Here is a 17,258-nt window from a genome sequence, read left to right on the forward strand (position 1 = left end):
AATTGCTCTTTTTGTACATTTTGACTAGTCTTAGTTTATAATGATTAAAAATTTTAAACAGTTTAAGTTTATTAAATATCTGAAGTTCTTAAATTTTTAGAAGAAATGTAATTTTATTATTACAATACTTACTAATTATTTTTAATTACTTATTATTCTTAAATTAAATTTTTAATCACTTATTGTGTTTTATTATTTTAATAATTAATTGGTTATTTTGTTTTTTAAATATTTTCTTATTTTTTTGCTAAATTTTAATTTTAATTAATGTATGTTTTTTTCAATTATTATTACTGATTAATATCATAAATTATTTTTTCACTCCTTTCTATAGCTTAATTCAGTTTTTAATTATTTAAAGCGAAATTTTGAGGTACTTATTATAAAAAAGTATTTGGAATTTTCAAGTTTTAATTATAACTATTTAATGACTTATTATTTAGATATTTTTAATGCACATAATAATCTGAATTTCTAATATTTAAAGAATAATTTAAGCTGTTTTACGATAAAACTCTACTGTTGTTTTATTTAAATACCTTATTTTTATTTAAATATTAATTTTTATAAAATAAAATATAATTGATATGTATTTTAATTACAATAGAATTAGACAGTCTATTCTCTGATTTCCTTAAATTATCGGTACTATTAGAATTCTAATATTAAGATCTATGCCTTTGTAAATGATTAAATTGATTATTAAATATAGGTCTATTATTCATAATAGGCATTGGAGAAATTGATCTTGTATAAAACATTTTTTATTTTAGAGATATTAATTTTTAATAATATTAATAAAAAAATAATATGTTAATTATATTATATTTTATTTTATATTAATTTTATTATTTTTATTAATTTTATAAAATTATTTTTAATTCTTTTTAAATTTAATATAATTTACCTTTAAATAGATTTTTCATATAAATATAAAAATAATTTAAATAAAATTCTATTAAAACAAAAAATTAAATTAAATTAAATAAAAAATATTATTGAATTATATAAAATTTATTAATATTTATATGCACATAAATTAATATAAATATATATATATATATAAAAATATATAAATATATATTTATTTATTATTAATATTATTATCTTTTATTTTTATTTTTATATTATATTTTATATATTTTTAAAAATTTTATTCATTTAATAATTCATGATTATAAATGAAATTATATCTATTGAAAAAAATTAAAATTAAAATTCTATATAAATAGCAAACTAAAATATTTAAATTAATCTATGGTAAATTTTTATATTATATTTATTATTATTTTTTTAAGTTATAATAATTAACTCTCAATTTTTTTAAATAAATTATAATTTCTTTTGTATAATAAAAATGATTTAAAAGAAATAAAAATGCATTTAAAGTAATTTTTTTTATTTTAATATTTATTTAATCATAATCAAAATTTTATTATATATTTTTATCTCTAATTAATTTAGCTCAAATGAGTTAAATTCTATAAATATAATTTAAATTTTTTCTTTGTTGAAAATGTGTGAAAATCTTTAAACATTGGAATTAGACTTAGTGTATAATTTAATTAATAAATATATTTTATTAATAATTTTTAAGATTTAAAGATATAGATGATGAATCTTTTGAATATTTATCTTTGAATAATAAAATAAATAGTTTGACCTTATATTTAATGTTAAAACTAATATATAAAATACATTTATATTTATTAGATTTAAATATATTAATTAAAGGGAAAATAATTTAACTAAGAAATAATTATTTGTATTAAAAAGAAATCTACTCAACATTAATTAATTATAATATTTATAATTAAATTTAAGGTATAAGAAAAAAATCATTCTAATATTTAAATTTTTTATTAACAGATAAAATTTATTATAAGATAATGCTGTAAGTGAAATAATTTAAATAATTGAATAAAATAAAAATTTAAAATATTTAGATCTTAATCTTGGGTTTATTTTTTATTTTTTAAACAAAAAAACAATATTTTTAGATAAAATAAAATAAAAGACTAAGGAGTTATTCTACTTGCAAATTATTTTTAAAAAAATCAAAACATTAGGAGTTTATCATTATGTTTGTGTAGAAATATTATTAGTTATAAAGTTTTAAAATATCTCATATAGTGTATTTCTTAAATGAAGTTTTTAAATATATTAGATTTAAATATTTTGTATATAAAAAAAAAACATTTAATTATTATAAAAATATATTCAAAAATAAAAAATATAAAAGATTCAGTACAAAACAATAATTCAAATATAAAATAAAATAATTTTCTAAAAAATATTTAATTTTAAGTAAGATTATTAATTTAAATTAAAAAATTTGATATGAAAATAATTTATTAAAAATCAAAATAAAATAAAAGGAATTAACTAATAAATAAAAGTATTATTAGAAAAAAATATATATATACTTTTTATTTTTATATAAAATAGATATAATAAATTAAAATTTTGTTTAAACAAAATTTTAAAATTATAAAAATAAAATATTTAATATTTATGTAAAAAATATTTATAAAAAATAAACAAAAATAAAAACAGAAAACAAAAAACAAAAAAATTAAAAAAAAAGAAACAATAATAAATAAATTATAAATATCCTATTTATTTATAATTATAATTTGATATTAATTTTAAACTTTCATAAATAAAAAATTATTTTTTTATATTTTTAATGTTTAAATTGATTAAAGTTATACTCTAAAAAAAAAAAAAAAAAAGTTAAAAAAGATGTAAAATTATATAAATTATTTTACTAAAACATAAATAGATTTATAAATAACTAATATAAATTAATTTTTATATAATTTTAATATTATTATTCTTAATTACATACAATTTTATTTTATTTTAATTTGAAAAAATAAAATAAAAAAATCATTTAATAACATTATAAAATAAAATTATTTTTAAATAGTTTGTTTACATTAAAATTAATTAAATAACTAAATAAGAAAAAAAATATGATAAAAAATCAAATTATAAAATATTTATTTAAGAATTAATACTTAAAAATAGAATTAATAAATAAATAATTCATTTAGTATAATATTAATTTTAGAGTATTTTTTTATTAAAAAATAATTAAATAATATATTAATTAATATATATATATATATATATATATAATTTAAAAATGTTTAAATATATAATTCATTATATAGCTTGAATATTATAACAATAAAATTAAAATTATTTCATATTTATCAATAGTAATTATTTACAAAATATTATTAAAAATAATTTATTATTTTTTTTAAAAAAAATTATAATAAGACAATATTATATTTTAGAGTGCTTCTAATATATAGCTATTTAATAATATTTTATTAAATAAAAAAAAATTAATTTAATTATTTTATTTATAATTTCATAGAGTAATTTAAGTAAATAATATTTATTAAAATAGCTTAATGTTTTTCTTGAAACATATAAGTCTAAATTATTTCTTAAAAAATTATTACTATATATATAAAAAATAAAAAAAAATAATCAAAAAATAATATTATTAAAAAAATTTTTCATTATTTTTTAAGTTTTGGATAAATATCACTTAAAATCTTCGACATACAACAAATAAGTTTTTTTGTAAACGGAATATGCAAGAACTCATTAGGTCCATGTGCATTAGAATTAGGTCCCAAAACCCCAGTGATAATAAACTAAGATTTAGGGAAAAGTCCTAAAAGTAATCCCATTAAAGGAATCGATCCTCCTTCTGCTAAAGAAAGTGCCTCTTTTCCATAAAAAGCTTAACTAGCACTTTAAATACTGTCTTCTAAATATCCTTCTATTTTAGGACATTTCCATCCTCCCATTCCAACTACATTAGTGCATGTAACTTATGCTCCATAAGGTGGATTTTCAGTTAGTAATTTAACTAATGTTTCTTTAGCCTATTCAGGGTCTTTAGTAGGAGGTAATCTTATTGATAATTTGATAGATGTTTATGGTCTTAATACATTTCCAGCACTTTAAGCTTAAGGTAAATAATCAGCACCTGTTATAGATAATTAAGATTTCCAAGTCTAAATATAATATAAATGTGTATATTGATATAGAAATTTACTTTATTGATATAAGCATTTAAAGCGTTTTTAGTTGTAGGTTACATTCCTTATACAAAAGGAAATTTATTAATAATACTATCAGGCATAGTTTCACTTACTTTAACAGCTTAAGAATAATTATAAACAGGTATATTAACCTTTTTTTAAAAAAATATATATAAATATATTTATATATATTTATATATATAAATACTTATAAATCTTCATGCATTTCTCCTGTTTTTGAATCTTCTATTCTATCTAAAAGAATTCTTAAAATTCTAAATGAAGAAGGTACGACACCACTTGCATCACCACTATGTACTCCTTCTTCTAAGACTTTCACATTTAAAGTTAACATTACGGCTCCTCTTAGGGAACTTGTTGTCCAGAATTGTTCATAGTTTAGAGCTCCAGAATCAAGACAAAAAACGACAGAAATTTCACCTAATCTATGTCTAAGTTTTTCTAAATATAACGGGAAGTGAGTTGATCCGGATTCCTCGTCTCCTTCAATCATTATTACACATCTAGAGTGTGGTAATCCTTATTCTTAGCAAGCTTTAATAGAGGTAACAGCTCCAAATATACTATAACCATCATCTGCGCCTCCTCTTCCGTAAAGCTTATCGTCAATAACAACTGGTTTGTTAAATTCTAAACCTTCTAACCAACCTGTAAAAGGTGGTTATTTATCAAAATGACCATACATAAGAACAGTTTCAGTGTTATCAGTTGTTCCAGGTACTTCAATGTAGATTAAAGGAGATTTATCAGCATCTTTAATAAGCTCATATGTTGCATTTTTAAGATCTTATTTTTTAGCCCATTCAAATAATAAATTAGCGGCCTTTTCTTATAAACCGTTTGTATTCCATTCAGGGTCAAAAGACTTACTCATATTCGGAATTCTAATATATTCTTCGATAGTTGGTTATATTTCTTAATGCCATTTTTTTTCGACGAATTCTATAGTTTTTTAGATATTCATTTAATAAAGTTTTTTTATTTTATTAATATTATAAAATAATATTAAAAAACAAATAAAAAAATTAGTTTATATATTGATAAAATAATATTATTTTTTTTGTTTTTTATGAAAATATAAATAAATATAAATAAAACTATATATATATTAGATATATATAATGTTTATTAATTATTTATTTTATAAATTTTTTATTATCAATAAATATACTTTTTCTAGACAAAATTTTAATACTAAATTATATTTTATATTAGAATTTATTCAAAAATAAATAAAAAAAATTATATTTCATTAATATATTTTACTTAAAATATAATTAAATATAAATATAATTTAAAATATAAAAAAATAAAATACATAGCAAACAATAATATTTAATTCCTTTAAAATCTTTTAATTTTTGAATAAATAACAGACTAATTTCATTATTTTGAATAACTTAGTATTACCTTTTTTTTAACTCAAATATTATTATTATTATTTCTATTTTTTTTTTTTTTAATATTAATTTTTTTCAGATTTTGTTTGATTAGTCCTTTTTTTTTTTAATTTTATTTTCTTATTCTATCAAATAAATATTTTTATAACTTTTAAAACTAGAAAGTACATATCTTTATTTTAAGATTTTATTTTTATTTTTATTAATAATATATTTTATCTATTGCTTAACTTAAAACTTTATTAATTTTGCTTAATCTTATTTAAAATATATTAATATTTATATTAATTTTGGTCTATCTATTTATTATTTTCCTTCTTTCTTTCTTTCTTTCTTTCTTTTTTTCTTTCTTTCTTTCTTATTTTTTTTTTATTTATTTTTTTATTTATTTTTTTATTTTTTTTAAAAAATAAGTTCAAAATGCTTATAACAATAAGAAATTATATTCATTTAAGAAGACTTAGATTTTTATAATAATAACTTATTATTTAAAATTTAGAAATATTATTATTTATATATATTTAGATATATTAAATGCATTTTTAAACATAAATATAATTTAATGTTTTATTTAATAAATTTAAATAAAGGTTGGAAATATGTAATTAAATATGATGATAAATTTGTTAATAATTTTAAATATTTTTAAAATTAAAATAAACATATTCCATTTATTAAATTAATTAAATGTTAAATAATAAATATATATCTATAATATTTAATTTTCATTTATTTTAAAAACATAATTTATCTAAATATCTTTTATTAATTTTTTTTAATAATAAAATGTTTTTAAATAGATTTTATAAACTCATCTTAAAATATCACTTTTATTTAAATTCTTTGAGTTTTAGAATTTTTTCTTATTTGTCATTTTTTTACGAAGCAGAAATTAACTAAATAACACTAATAAACTAAAAAAATAATGGAATATTTATTCTTAAAAAATTTTATAAAAAATTAAAATTTTTGATTAAATTGTACTATATTTAACAAAAAAATAATATGAATATAATGTAAAATTATGCTTTTAAAAATAAAAATATGAATTGAAACAAATAAAAGGTAAGTATTAATGGACTTTGAACAATCAGAAATATCTAATTTATCATAATTTGCTTTTAAATATAAATTTAGTAATTTGGCTTCTATTACCAAAACCATGGTAAATTTTTTTTTTTTTTTTTCCATAAGATCTTCCATTCAGTTTTTGCTATTTTATAATAAGTTTCTCCACAATATTATGTTGAATAAGTTTAATACCAAATGAGAACTTATGTTTAAAGCAGATTCCATTAAAAATAAACTAGATAGAGAAGGATTATGCTAAAATAGCAAGCATTATTGAATCAGAAACTCTATCACAAACCATATCTAAAAAGGCTCCACAAGCATAACACTATTTGAATTTTCTTGCTGCAATACCATGAAATTCATCTAAAATCATAGATAAAGCTGTTTAAAGATAATATGTATTATAAATAAGTATATATATAATACATTTACCCGACCTTAATCAATTATTTTTGGTATATAAAGGTAAGTAATAACATTATTTAATTTTTTTTGTTTTGTTTTGTTTTATATTATTATATTTTAGATATTAATTATTTAATTTTTTTATGAATTTATTTTATTGAAAAGACTAATTATTTAATTAATAAGTTTTATATTATTACTTTAAATTTATTTTTTATTTAAAAATTCGAAATATAAAAATAAATTATTTTATTTTTACTTAAATTTATAATTATCCTAATTTAAAATTTAAAAAATAAATTCTTAATTTCTTTTTTTTATTATTTACTCAATAATTAAAGCATTAAATGTCTTTGAATTTGATTTTTGAATATTTATTTATTTTGTATCATTAATTTAAAATACTTAATTGAACTCAGTCGTCTAGATTAAACACTTTTAGCTTATTTTTGCCTAAAAATACTAATTAATTATTAATTTATTATTCTACATTATATAAATATATAGTATTATATATTGTTAATTTTTGATCCTATATATAAGTTAATATAATAAACTAATGAAAAAAAATTCTTTATATTTTTTGTTTTATAATCATATTATTTTACAAAGTATATTTTTCTGTTGCTCCATATTAAAAATCAATTTACAATGAGAATAGGATATTACTCAAAAATACTATCTAATATAAATTGCTCAGGTAATAATATAGAATATATCTTATTTTCTTAAAGTAAATTATATTAAATTGATATATATAACTTATTTTATTTTAATATATTTTTCTTTTTTATTATCTTAATTATATTTTTTACTTTTTTCTATTTTCTTAAGAACTAATTCGTTCAAACTTCATTTATTTGTATGTATTTATAATTTTTTATTATTTTAAAATAAAAAGATATACACATTCTTATAAAAAAATAATACATTATCTTATATTTAAATTTTTTACTCTTATAGAATTTATATGTAAAATAATATTTTTATTAATTTTTTAAATTTAATATTAATTAAATTTTCGAAATTAAAATAATGCTATAAAGCCACTAAAAAAAGTATATAGTCAAATATATATATATATATATTTTTGGTAAAAATTAATTAATTAATTTTTTTTTTCATAATTAAAAATTATATAAGGTTATTCTAATTATAAATAAATATATATTTAATTTTAAAGCTTTATAATCGATTTCTAAAAAAATGGTTTCATTTTTTTTATTCGCAAGTAAAACTCTCATTTTTCCAAGTAAAAATTATAATAATAATTATTAATATCATCTGTATGAAATTTTTATATTGTATTCATTAAAAGATTTATTTTAATTATAAAATCGCCAGTATTTTATAATATTATGATTATTGTATTACTTAACAATAGATTTAGTAATTTTAATCAAAACAACAAAATTTTTAAATTAGAAATTTAGTTACAAAAACATATGAAAAAAATATTAAAAGACTATTTTTTTAAAAAAAATTATACTAAAAAATTAACTAAGTAACTTAAGTACTTTCATTATAAAATAAAATATTATAATTATTATTAAAAATAATTTACTAATGATATAAGTTTTTAAAAATATTATAATTATAATTATTTGGAAATAGAAAATATTAAATTTCTAATCTTAAGCTTATCATATAAAAATATAAAAAAAATAATTTTTTTATCCAAATTATCATGCTTCTAAAAGTATAATTCTTTTATTGTGTGTTAAATTATTTTTGTTTCTTATATTTTTTGACAAGTTATTATTTAGTTCAATCTATATTTAGGTTTTTTCAGTTATTTAAAAAGGTAAAATATAAAATATAAAATCTATTAAATATATTATATACTTTACTAAAATATATTAAATTTATTTAGATTATTATAATTTTTATCCTAATTTTCTCCTGTTTAGATTCTTACAAACTAAATTTACCTGTCAAAGTTGAAAGTCATGTCTAATTTTATAAAAAAGAGAAAAAATAAACCTTTATCTTTTTTTTTCGGTTAAATATTACTAAAAAATTATAATGGATAGAAAAAATATTTAACTAATAGAATTATATATTTATAAAAACTTTATGTAAAATTCTAATTCTAATAATGAATTAAATAAAAAAAACATATTTTTTAGGAAATTTTATAAACTTAAAACATTTTAGAAATTCTATTATTACAAATTATGTATTTGATATATTGAATTTAAAAATAATATAATTTTTTTCAAATTTAAATTTAGTATTTATAAAATTTTAGGAAATTAAAAATAATTTAATTAAATATTAAATAATTGGAAATTAAATTAATTCTAAAATAAAAATATAAAATAACTATTATAATTAATTATTTAAAGTTTAATTAAGTTATCAAATAATTAAATATATATATTTATCTAAGAATATTAAAATTGCTGTTAAGACCATCAGTTTCATACTTAAGAGTTATCCATTATCGGCATAATAAATGTCAATAGTATTTTAATCTAATGTTAACTGTTGATCATCCAATTATTTATTATTTATAATTAATTAAGCATTTAGTTATGTATATAGAGGATAATTATGTCTAATTAATATAAAAAAATAAAATATTGATCTTCCATTTATTTATTTAATTTAAATTTGATAATTATTTGATTCTTTTTTTGTTAGACTATTAGAAATCATTTTATTTTCTTCAATTAACGAAGATTAAAATTATAAATATTCCATATTCCTTAATTTTTATATCTTATAAATATCTTCAGATGTAATACTGTAAACTTAACATATATCTAAATAATATTAGTCTGAACTTTAATTTTAAGATTATAATTTTAAATTTAAATGGATATCATTTTTATGATATCTGCAATTCCTTAATTATATATTTCAAGATACAAAATATTCAATACTTAATCATATGGCATATCTTCTTAATTCTTTATTATGAAATCGTTTCTATAAAAAACTCTATTTGCTAATAAGTTATCTAGTAATCCTAATTTTTATATACTTATATTTATAAATATAGTTTGTTTTTTATTTTTAATAAAAACATTGGATCATGGTTCATTTTATATATCATATACATTAAAGGAGGTAAATTAATTTCTAGGCTTTTAATAATTTCATTTAGAGGAGGAAAAAAACCATTATACATATATCCGATTTCAGGAGTAAAAGCTATAATATCTTTATATTTTATTAAAATATTTTATAATTTTTTTTTTTAATAAAAACTTTTTTCTTTTAGCAACCAATCATTAATATCACCATTAATAATGTATAAATTAACTTATATAGAACTTCCTTTTAATGCATCTTATGAAAAATTAGCTTAAGCAAAAAATTCTTAATAAATTATGTAATATTTTTCCATTTGTTTCAATAAATTATTTTCTTTGTCATTTATATAACTAAAGGGACTTATCCAATAATTTCCATACGAATGTATACTAAATGCAACTTTAATATTTTTTCTTTAATCAACAAATTTTTATATAGTTTGTGTTTCTTTAGTTGAAAAAGCTTATTATCCTCTATAAGCTAAATTACAAGGATCTGGAGAGCTTCCCATATCATCAATTGCAAATGCTGTCCCGTAGTTTCTATTTAGATCTACTCCTTACAATATATTATGCTTGCATTACTTTTCGACTTTTCTATTTTTTCTGATATTTTTTTTTATATCATTATCATTAAAATTCTACATTAACATTTCATATCCGTCAACATTAACAACTGGAATAAACCAAATAACATTATTTTTTAAAAAATCAATTGTTTGTTAATCCCCCTAAAAATATTAATAAAGTATATATGCGTATGTATAAAGTTGCATTGAAAGTGACATAACTTCTCTAGCATGATGTAAACTATTTATAAAAACTCCTTATTAGTTATTTAAGTCGTTATTTTTATCTAATACTTATATTATATAATTTTATTTAAACATTTTTATTATTTTTATTTTTTACAAGTTAAACATGTTAAATAAATATCACGATTTTCCTCTGTATTTCCTATACTTTCTAAAGGACATGCTAAATATTCAAATTAACTTTAGAAACTTCTATATAAATTAAGTGCTGTATTTTAATCAAAAAATCCATCCTTTTTATATTTAAAATAAGTTAAAAACATTTTTTTTTTTTTTTGGCAACGATAGGACCAGTAGAAAACATATTCTAAATTGTACTCCATTAAGTATTCTTATTTTATACAAGTTATATAAAATTTTAAATATTAAAAGCTCTTATAAATTAGAAAAAAGTTAAGAAATTAAGAATGGCAATTAATTTCATAAATTTATATTAGAAGTATTATAATTTTTTTAAAATTACAATAATAAAATTTAATTTTTTTTTATTATATATGTGTAAAAAGTATCAATTTAATAATGATTTTTCTATAACATCTTAAATTTATATAATTTAGCAAATAATTTTTAAATAACTTAACTTTATAGTTCGTTATATATATATATATATATATATATATATATATATATATATATATATATATATATATTTAGCATATTCTTATTGTCTATATGTATAATTCTTTTTAATGTTTGGTTTAGCAATACTAATTACTATTTTCTTCTATATTACTTCATCATATTTCTTCTTTTTTAAAAATAGCTACATTAATTGATTATTAATTTTATATAAATAAATAAAAATTTTAACACATTTTAATTTTAATAAATATAGATGTCCAAAATTTAATAAATAAATTAAATTTATAATATATATATATATATATATATATATATATATAATATATATATATATATATATATATATTTATTAAATATTATTTTTATCTAATTCCAAAATCTCTACTAGTTATTTTTTTTTATATATTTGATATAAGTGATTATTAATATTTTTAATTTATTATTAAGAAAATATATATAAGTAGTTAATCTTATTTAATTTTTATTTTCCATTTTAATAATAATATAAATATATATTTATAATAATTATTAATATTAAAATTATAAAAAAGAAAATAATATTAAAATCACAAAACACAAAATAAATTTAAATAAATAAATTAAAATGACAAAAATAAAAATGTATAAAATTATTTGATACAAAATAAAATTAATTTTAAGATTTTACTATAATGTAATATTATATTTAAGATAAACACAATTTAATTTTATAAAATAATTATAATATGATAAAAATACGTTTATAATGTCACTTATTTACATTTCAAATAATCAAATAAAGATTCCGCATTATAAAATATTTAATAATGATTAATTAATTTTATGATATTACTAATAAATAAATACTAAGGTACAAAATTAATAATTTTCTGAAGAGATAAAATAATTTAAAATAATAAATATAAATATAATATAATATAATATAATGAATTGAACTAAAATGAATAAAGCAGCTTAATAATTTAACATTTTTAAAAATTAAAATAATTTAATTTAAATTAAAAATATCAATTAAGATTTAAAAGAATTTTGACATTTTAAGTGAAAAATGGATGAATCTATTAATAAAGAATTTATTTTTTTATTAAGGAATTAATTAATTATTACAAAACTATTTATATTGATAAATGTGGAATTCCCATAATTAATTAAAACATTTATTATGCTTGGATTTCAAAAAGGTTAGTAAATTATAATGATAAAACGACACTTCTAAAAATTTTAAAATTATTGTATCTATGATAAATAAAAGTTAAATCTAATACATACTAATATAATTATATTCTTTTAAATTAATTTTTATGGGATTTATTTCAAAAATATTAAAATGAAGTAGTAAAAAATAGCAAACAGGATAAAATTAAAAACTATATTGTACATTTAATAAAATACGTTTAAATTTAATATTAATAAACATCTTTTATTGAATTTTACAAAAATATTAATTGTAAGAATATAAATTTTAAAATATTATTAATAATTATATAAATAAATAAATATTATATTTAACTTTAAATAAAATAAAATTATATAATAAATATATGGTTAATTAATTTAAGAATAATTAATTAAATAATCATAAAAAATCAAAGAAAAACTTAACACAATTAAAATTATAATATTTTTGTTTATATATTTTATAATTTAAAAATAAAATTTATAAGCCTACCTGATTTATTTTTCAATTATTTATTTAATGAACAAAATGAGAGTGTATAAATATTTATAGATATAACATATTTTTTAAATAATAGATTCCCATTATTGTTTTTAATTTTAGTTTAGATATATATTTAAGATACACATTTATTTTTATTATAAAAATAATTAAATATTAATAATATTTTTGTGTGTAAATTATTGCAATTATCAAAAAAACTTTGTTTTATTATTTAATAGAAATATATTAATAAAATATAAAGGACATATTGTATGAATAATTTAATTATAAAAAGTTATTTTGAAATATTTTCTTCGTTTTTTTCTTTATAAGCATGTCATTTACAAAAGAAATAAACCATATTGTAGTTTTAAAATATTTCATTAATTAATCCTTTAATGCATATGTTAAAACCTAATATTTTTAATCCTTCGCACTCTCTGCTATAAGTTGTATAGAATAGCTCTATTTTAGGACAAGCTTTTAAAATTGCATTAATTATAATTAACATATGCATGACAATATTTGCCTTGATAACAAGACTTAAGTTTATTAAAATATTTTACATATAAATTTATTCTAATATAAAAAGTAAAATAATTTATTGTTTCTAATCAAATATATAACTAAAATCACAAAAAAAAAAATTAAATGAACTAAATTTATGAATAGTAATTAATATAAGTTTTTATAACCGTTATTGATTTTCTTTTTAAAAAATATCAATTATATTAGTTTAATATTTTCGATTAATAGAAAAAATTAAATGAAAGATAAGCATAGATTATAAAAAAGAAACTTCATATTTTTAAAATGTTAAATAAATATAAAATTTATAAATTCAAATATTTAAATAAAATTTATATTTGAAGTAATTATTTCATTTAGTTTTATATATGTATATATATATAGTAATATATTTACAAATTAATAAAAATTTATATATATATTTAAAAATTAATAAAAAATAGATTTATATTGTTTTATTGATATATTTAAATTATTATATATAAGATAAATAATTATATACTTAATTATATTTTTTATATTATTTAATTTTATAAAAAATAATATATATTTATAATTAATATTTTTATCCTCACATTTTTAATTATAAATTTTATTTCAAATGTAAAAAAATTAATATACATATCAATTAATGTTATATATTTTTATATAATTTTTTTATTTTTATTTTTAATAATAATTATAATTTTTTAATATATTATATTTTACTTTTTTATATCAAATCATAATTTGATATTCATATTTTTAAATTATTTACTCTTAATATTTTTTTTGCTTCCTTTTTGTTACTAAATCTTAATTTGTCTAAATTAACATTATCATAATAATTATTTATATCATTTGTATAAAATTTTAATATTTGTATTTATTAAAAGATTTTTATTTTATTATATTATGATTATTTTATTATTTAACAATTTATTTATTAATGTTAATTAAAACAACATATTTTTTAAATTAGAAATTCTGTTTCAAAAATATGTGAAAAAAATGTCATAAGAAGACTACTTTTTAAAAAAATTATAATAAAAAATTAAATAAGTAACTTTAGTACATTCATTATAAAATAAAATATTATTATTTATTATAAATATTATTAAAAATAATTTAATAGTGATTTAGGTTTTTAAAAATATTTTAATATAATTATTCGGAAAAATGAAATAATTTAATTTCTAATCTTAAACTTATTATATATAATATATCAGTTATTTTAAAAAAAACAAATAATTTTATATATTATATACTTTACTAAAATATATTAATTTTTTAAGCACTTAATTTAGAATAATATTAGATTATTATAATTTTTATCCTAATTTTTTTCCTGTTTAGATTCTTATAAACTAAATTTACCTTTCAAAGTTGAAAGTCATGTTTAATTTTATATAAAAAATAAAAAAAATAAACCTTTATCTTTTTTTTTCTTTTAAATATTCCAAATAATTGAAAATTTAATTAAAGATTAAAATAAATTAATAAATAAAAATTAATTTTTTTAAATAAAATATAAATTAAACATATAAAATAACTATTATAATTAATTATTTAAAGTTTAATTAAATTATCAAATAATTAAATATATATATTTATCTAAGAATATTAAAATTGCTGTTAAGACCATCAGTTTCATACTTAAGAGTTATCCATTATCGGCATAATAAATGTCAATAGTATCTTAATCTAATGTTAACTGTTGATCATCCAATTATTTATTATTTATAATTAATTAAGCATTTAATTACGTATTAAGAGGATAATTATGTCTAATTAATATAAAAAAATAAAATATTGATCTTCCATTTATTTATTTAATTTAAATTTGATAATTATTTGATTCTTTTTTGTTAGACTATTAGAAATCATTTTATTTTCTTCATTAATTAAGATAAATTATAAATATTCCATATTACTTAATTTTATATCTTATAAATATCTTCAGATGTAATACTGTAAACTTAACATATATCTAAATAATATTAGTCTGAACTTTAATTTTAATTTTAAGATTGTAATTTTAAATTTAAATGGATATCATTTTTTATGATATCTGCAATTCCTTAATTATATATTTCAATATATAAAATATTCAATACTTAATTATATGGTATATCTTCTTAATTCTTTATTTAGAAATCGTTTCTTTAAAAAATTCTATTTGCTAATAAGTTATCTAATAATTCTAATTTTTATATACTTTTATTTATAAATAATATAGTTTGTTATTTATTTTTAATAAAAACATTGGATCATGGTTCATTTTATATATCATATACATTATAGGAGGTAAATTATTTCTAGGCTTTTAATAATTTTATTTTGAGAAGGATAAAAACCATTTTACATATATCCAATTTCAGGAGTAAAAGCTATAATATCTTTATATTTTATTAAAACATTTAATTTTTTTTTTTTTTTAATAAAAAACTTTTTTCTTTTAGCATCCAATCATTAATTTCACCATTAGCAAGGTAAAAATCCATTTATATAGCATTTCCTTTTAATGCATCTTATGAAAAATTAGCTTAAGCAAAAAATTCTTAATAAATTATGTAATATTTTTGCATTTATTTCAATAAATTATTTTCTTTATCACTTATATAATTAAAGGGAACTAACCATAAATTTCCATATGAATGCAAATTAAATGCAACTTTAATATTTTTTCTTAAATCAAGAAATTTTTATATATTTTGTGTTTCTTTAGCTGAAAAAGCTTATTATCCTCTATAAGTTATACTGCAAGGATCCGGAGAGCTTCCTATATCATCAATTCCAAATGCTGTCCCGTAGTTTCTATTTAGATCTACTCCTTACAATACATTATGTTCACACTATTTTTCGATTTTTCTATTTTTTCTGATATTTTTTTTTATATCATTATCATTAAAATTCTACATTAACATTTCATATCCGTCAACATTAACAACTGGAATAAACCAAATAACATTATTTTTTAAAAAATCAATTGTTTGTTAATCCCCCTAAAAATATTAATAAATTAAATATGCATATGTATAAAGTTGCATTGTAAGTGACATAACTTCTCTAGCGTGATGTAAACTATTTATAAAAACTCCTTATTAGTTATTTAAGTCGTTATTTTTATCTAATACTTATATTATATAATTTTATTTAAACATTTTTATTATTTTTATTTTTTACAAGTTAAACATGTTAAATAAATATCACGATTTTCCTCTGTATTTCCTACACTTTCTAAAGGACATGCTAACTATTGAAATTATCTTTAGACACTTCTATATAAATCAAGTGTCGTAGATTAATCAAAAAATCCATCCTTTTTATATTTAAAATAAGTTAAAAACATTTTTTTTTTTTTTTTTGGCAACGATAGGACCAGTAGAAAACATATTCTAAATTGTACTCCATTAAGTATTCTTATTTTATACAAGTTATATAAAATTTTAAATATTAAATGCTCTTATAAATTAGAAAAAAATTAATAAATTAAGAATGACAATTAATTTCATAAATTTTTATTATATTTATTTTAATTTTTTTAAAATTACAATAATAAAATTTAATTTTTTTTTTATTATAATATAAAAAATATCAATTTAATAATGATTTTTCTATAATATCTGAAATTTATATAATTTAGCAAATAATTTTTAAATAACTTAACTTTATAGTTCGTT

At 15.0% G+C, this 17,258-nt stretch overlaps 3 protein-coding genes across 3 annotated transcripts, besides 21 other annotated features; all 3 read right to left on the minus strand. All coding sequences in view use genetic code 6, as the record gives it.

Moving 5' to 3' along the window:
* The first annotated feature begins 128 nt into the window (after nt 1–128).
* Nucleotides 129–162: a microsatellite.
* Nucleotides 163–292: 130 nt separating this feature from the next.
* IMG5_018600 (hypothetical protein) lies at nt 293–761 on the minus strand (the record flags this gene model as incomplete). Its single annotated transcript, XM_004039520.1, has 2 exons — nt 293–539; nt 603–761. Coding segments are annotated over 2 exons (406 nt in total), but the record flags the coding sequence as incomplete, so codon positions are not given.
* Nucleotides 526–568: a microsatellite.
* Nucleotides 762–813: 52 nt separating the features above from the next.
* Nucleotides 814–867: a microsatellite.
* Nucleotides 818–867: a microsatellite.
* Nucleotides 868–1,042: 175 nt separating this feature from the next.
* Nucleotides 1,043–1,084: a microsatellite.
* Nucleotides 1,084–1,147: a microsatellite.
* Nucleotides 1,148–3,086: 1,939 nt separating this feature from the next.
* Nucleotides 3,087–3,138: a microsatellite.
* Nucleotides 3,097–3,130: a microsatellite.
* Nucleotides 3,119–3,143: a microsatellite.
* Nucleotides 3,144–3,417: 274 nt separating this feature from the next.
* Nucleotides 3,418–5,063, minus strand: IMG5_018610 (hypothetical protein). Its single transcript, XM_004039521.1, has 3 exons — nt 4,279–5,063; nt 4,085–4,222; nt 3,418–4,043 (listed from the first exon to the last, which is right to left on the minus strand). The coding sequence occupies exons 1-3, from the start codon at nt 5,053–5,055 to the stop codon at nt 3,537–3,539; spliced, it is 1,422 nt and encodes a 473-aa protein (XP_004039569.1). The 5' UTR covers nt 5,056–5,063; the 3' UTR covers nt 3,418–3,536.
* Nucleotides 5,064–5,360: 297 nt separating this feature from the next.
* Nucleotides 5,361–5,397: a microsatellite.
* A 404-nt stretch (nt 5,398–5,801) lies between these two features.
* Nucleotides 5,802–5,851: a microsatellite.
* Nucleotides 5,830–5,895: a microsatellite.
* Nucleotides 5,856–5,894: a microsatellite.
* Nucleotides 5,896–5,972: 77 nt separating the features above from the next.
* Nucleotides 5,973–6,024: a microsatellite.
* Nucleotides 6,025–7,737: 1,713 nt separating this feature from the next.
* Nucleotides 7,738–7,791: a microsatellite.
* Nucleotides 7,792–11,419: 3,628 nt separating this feature from the next.
* Nucleotides 11,420–11,476: a microsatellite.
* A 215-nt stretch (nt 11,477–11,691) lies between these two features.
* Nucleotides 11,692–11,754: a microsatellite.
* A 183-nt stretch (nt 11,755–11,937) lies between these two features.
* Nucleotides 11,938–12,000: a microsatellite.
* Nucleotides 11,960–12,026: a microsatellite.
* A 259-nt stretch (nt 12,027–12,285) lies between these two features.
* Nucleotides 12,286–12,335: a microsatellite.
* A 1,927-nt stretch (nt 12,336–14,262) lies between these two features.
* Nucleotides 14,263–14,302: a microsatellite.
* Nucleotides 14,303–16,108: 1,806 nt separating this feature from the next.
* On the minus strand, nt 16,109–16,995 carry IMG5_018620 (zinc carboxypeptidase family protein, putative; the record flags this gene model as incomplete). Its single annotated transcript, XM_004039522.1, has 3 exons — nt 16,109–16,711; nt 16,762–16,897; nt 16,950–16,995. Coding segments are annotated over 3 exons (784 nt in total), but the record flags the coding sequence as incomplete, so codon positions are not given.
* Nucleotides 16,996–17,258: the final 263 nt, after the last annotated feature.

This window comes from Ichthyophthirius multifiliis (assembly GCF_000220395.1).
Source record: "Ichthyophthirius multifiliis unplaced genomic scaffold scaff_1120509249634, whole genome shotgun sequence".
NCBI classification, from domain to species: domain Eukaryota; phylum Ciliophora; class Oligohymenophorea; order Hymenostomatida; genus Ichthyophthirius; species Ichthyophthirius multifiliis.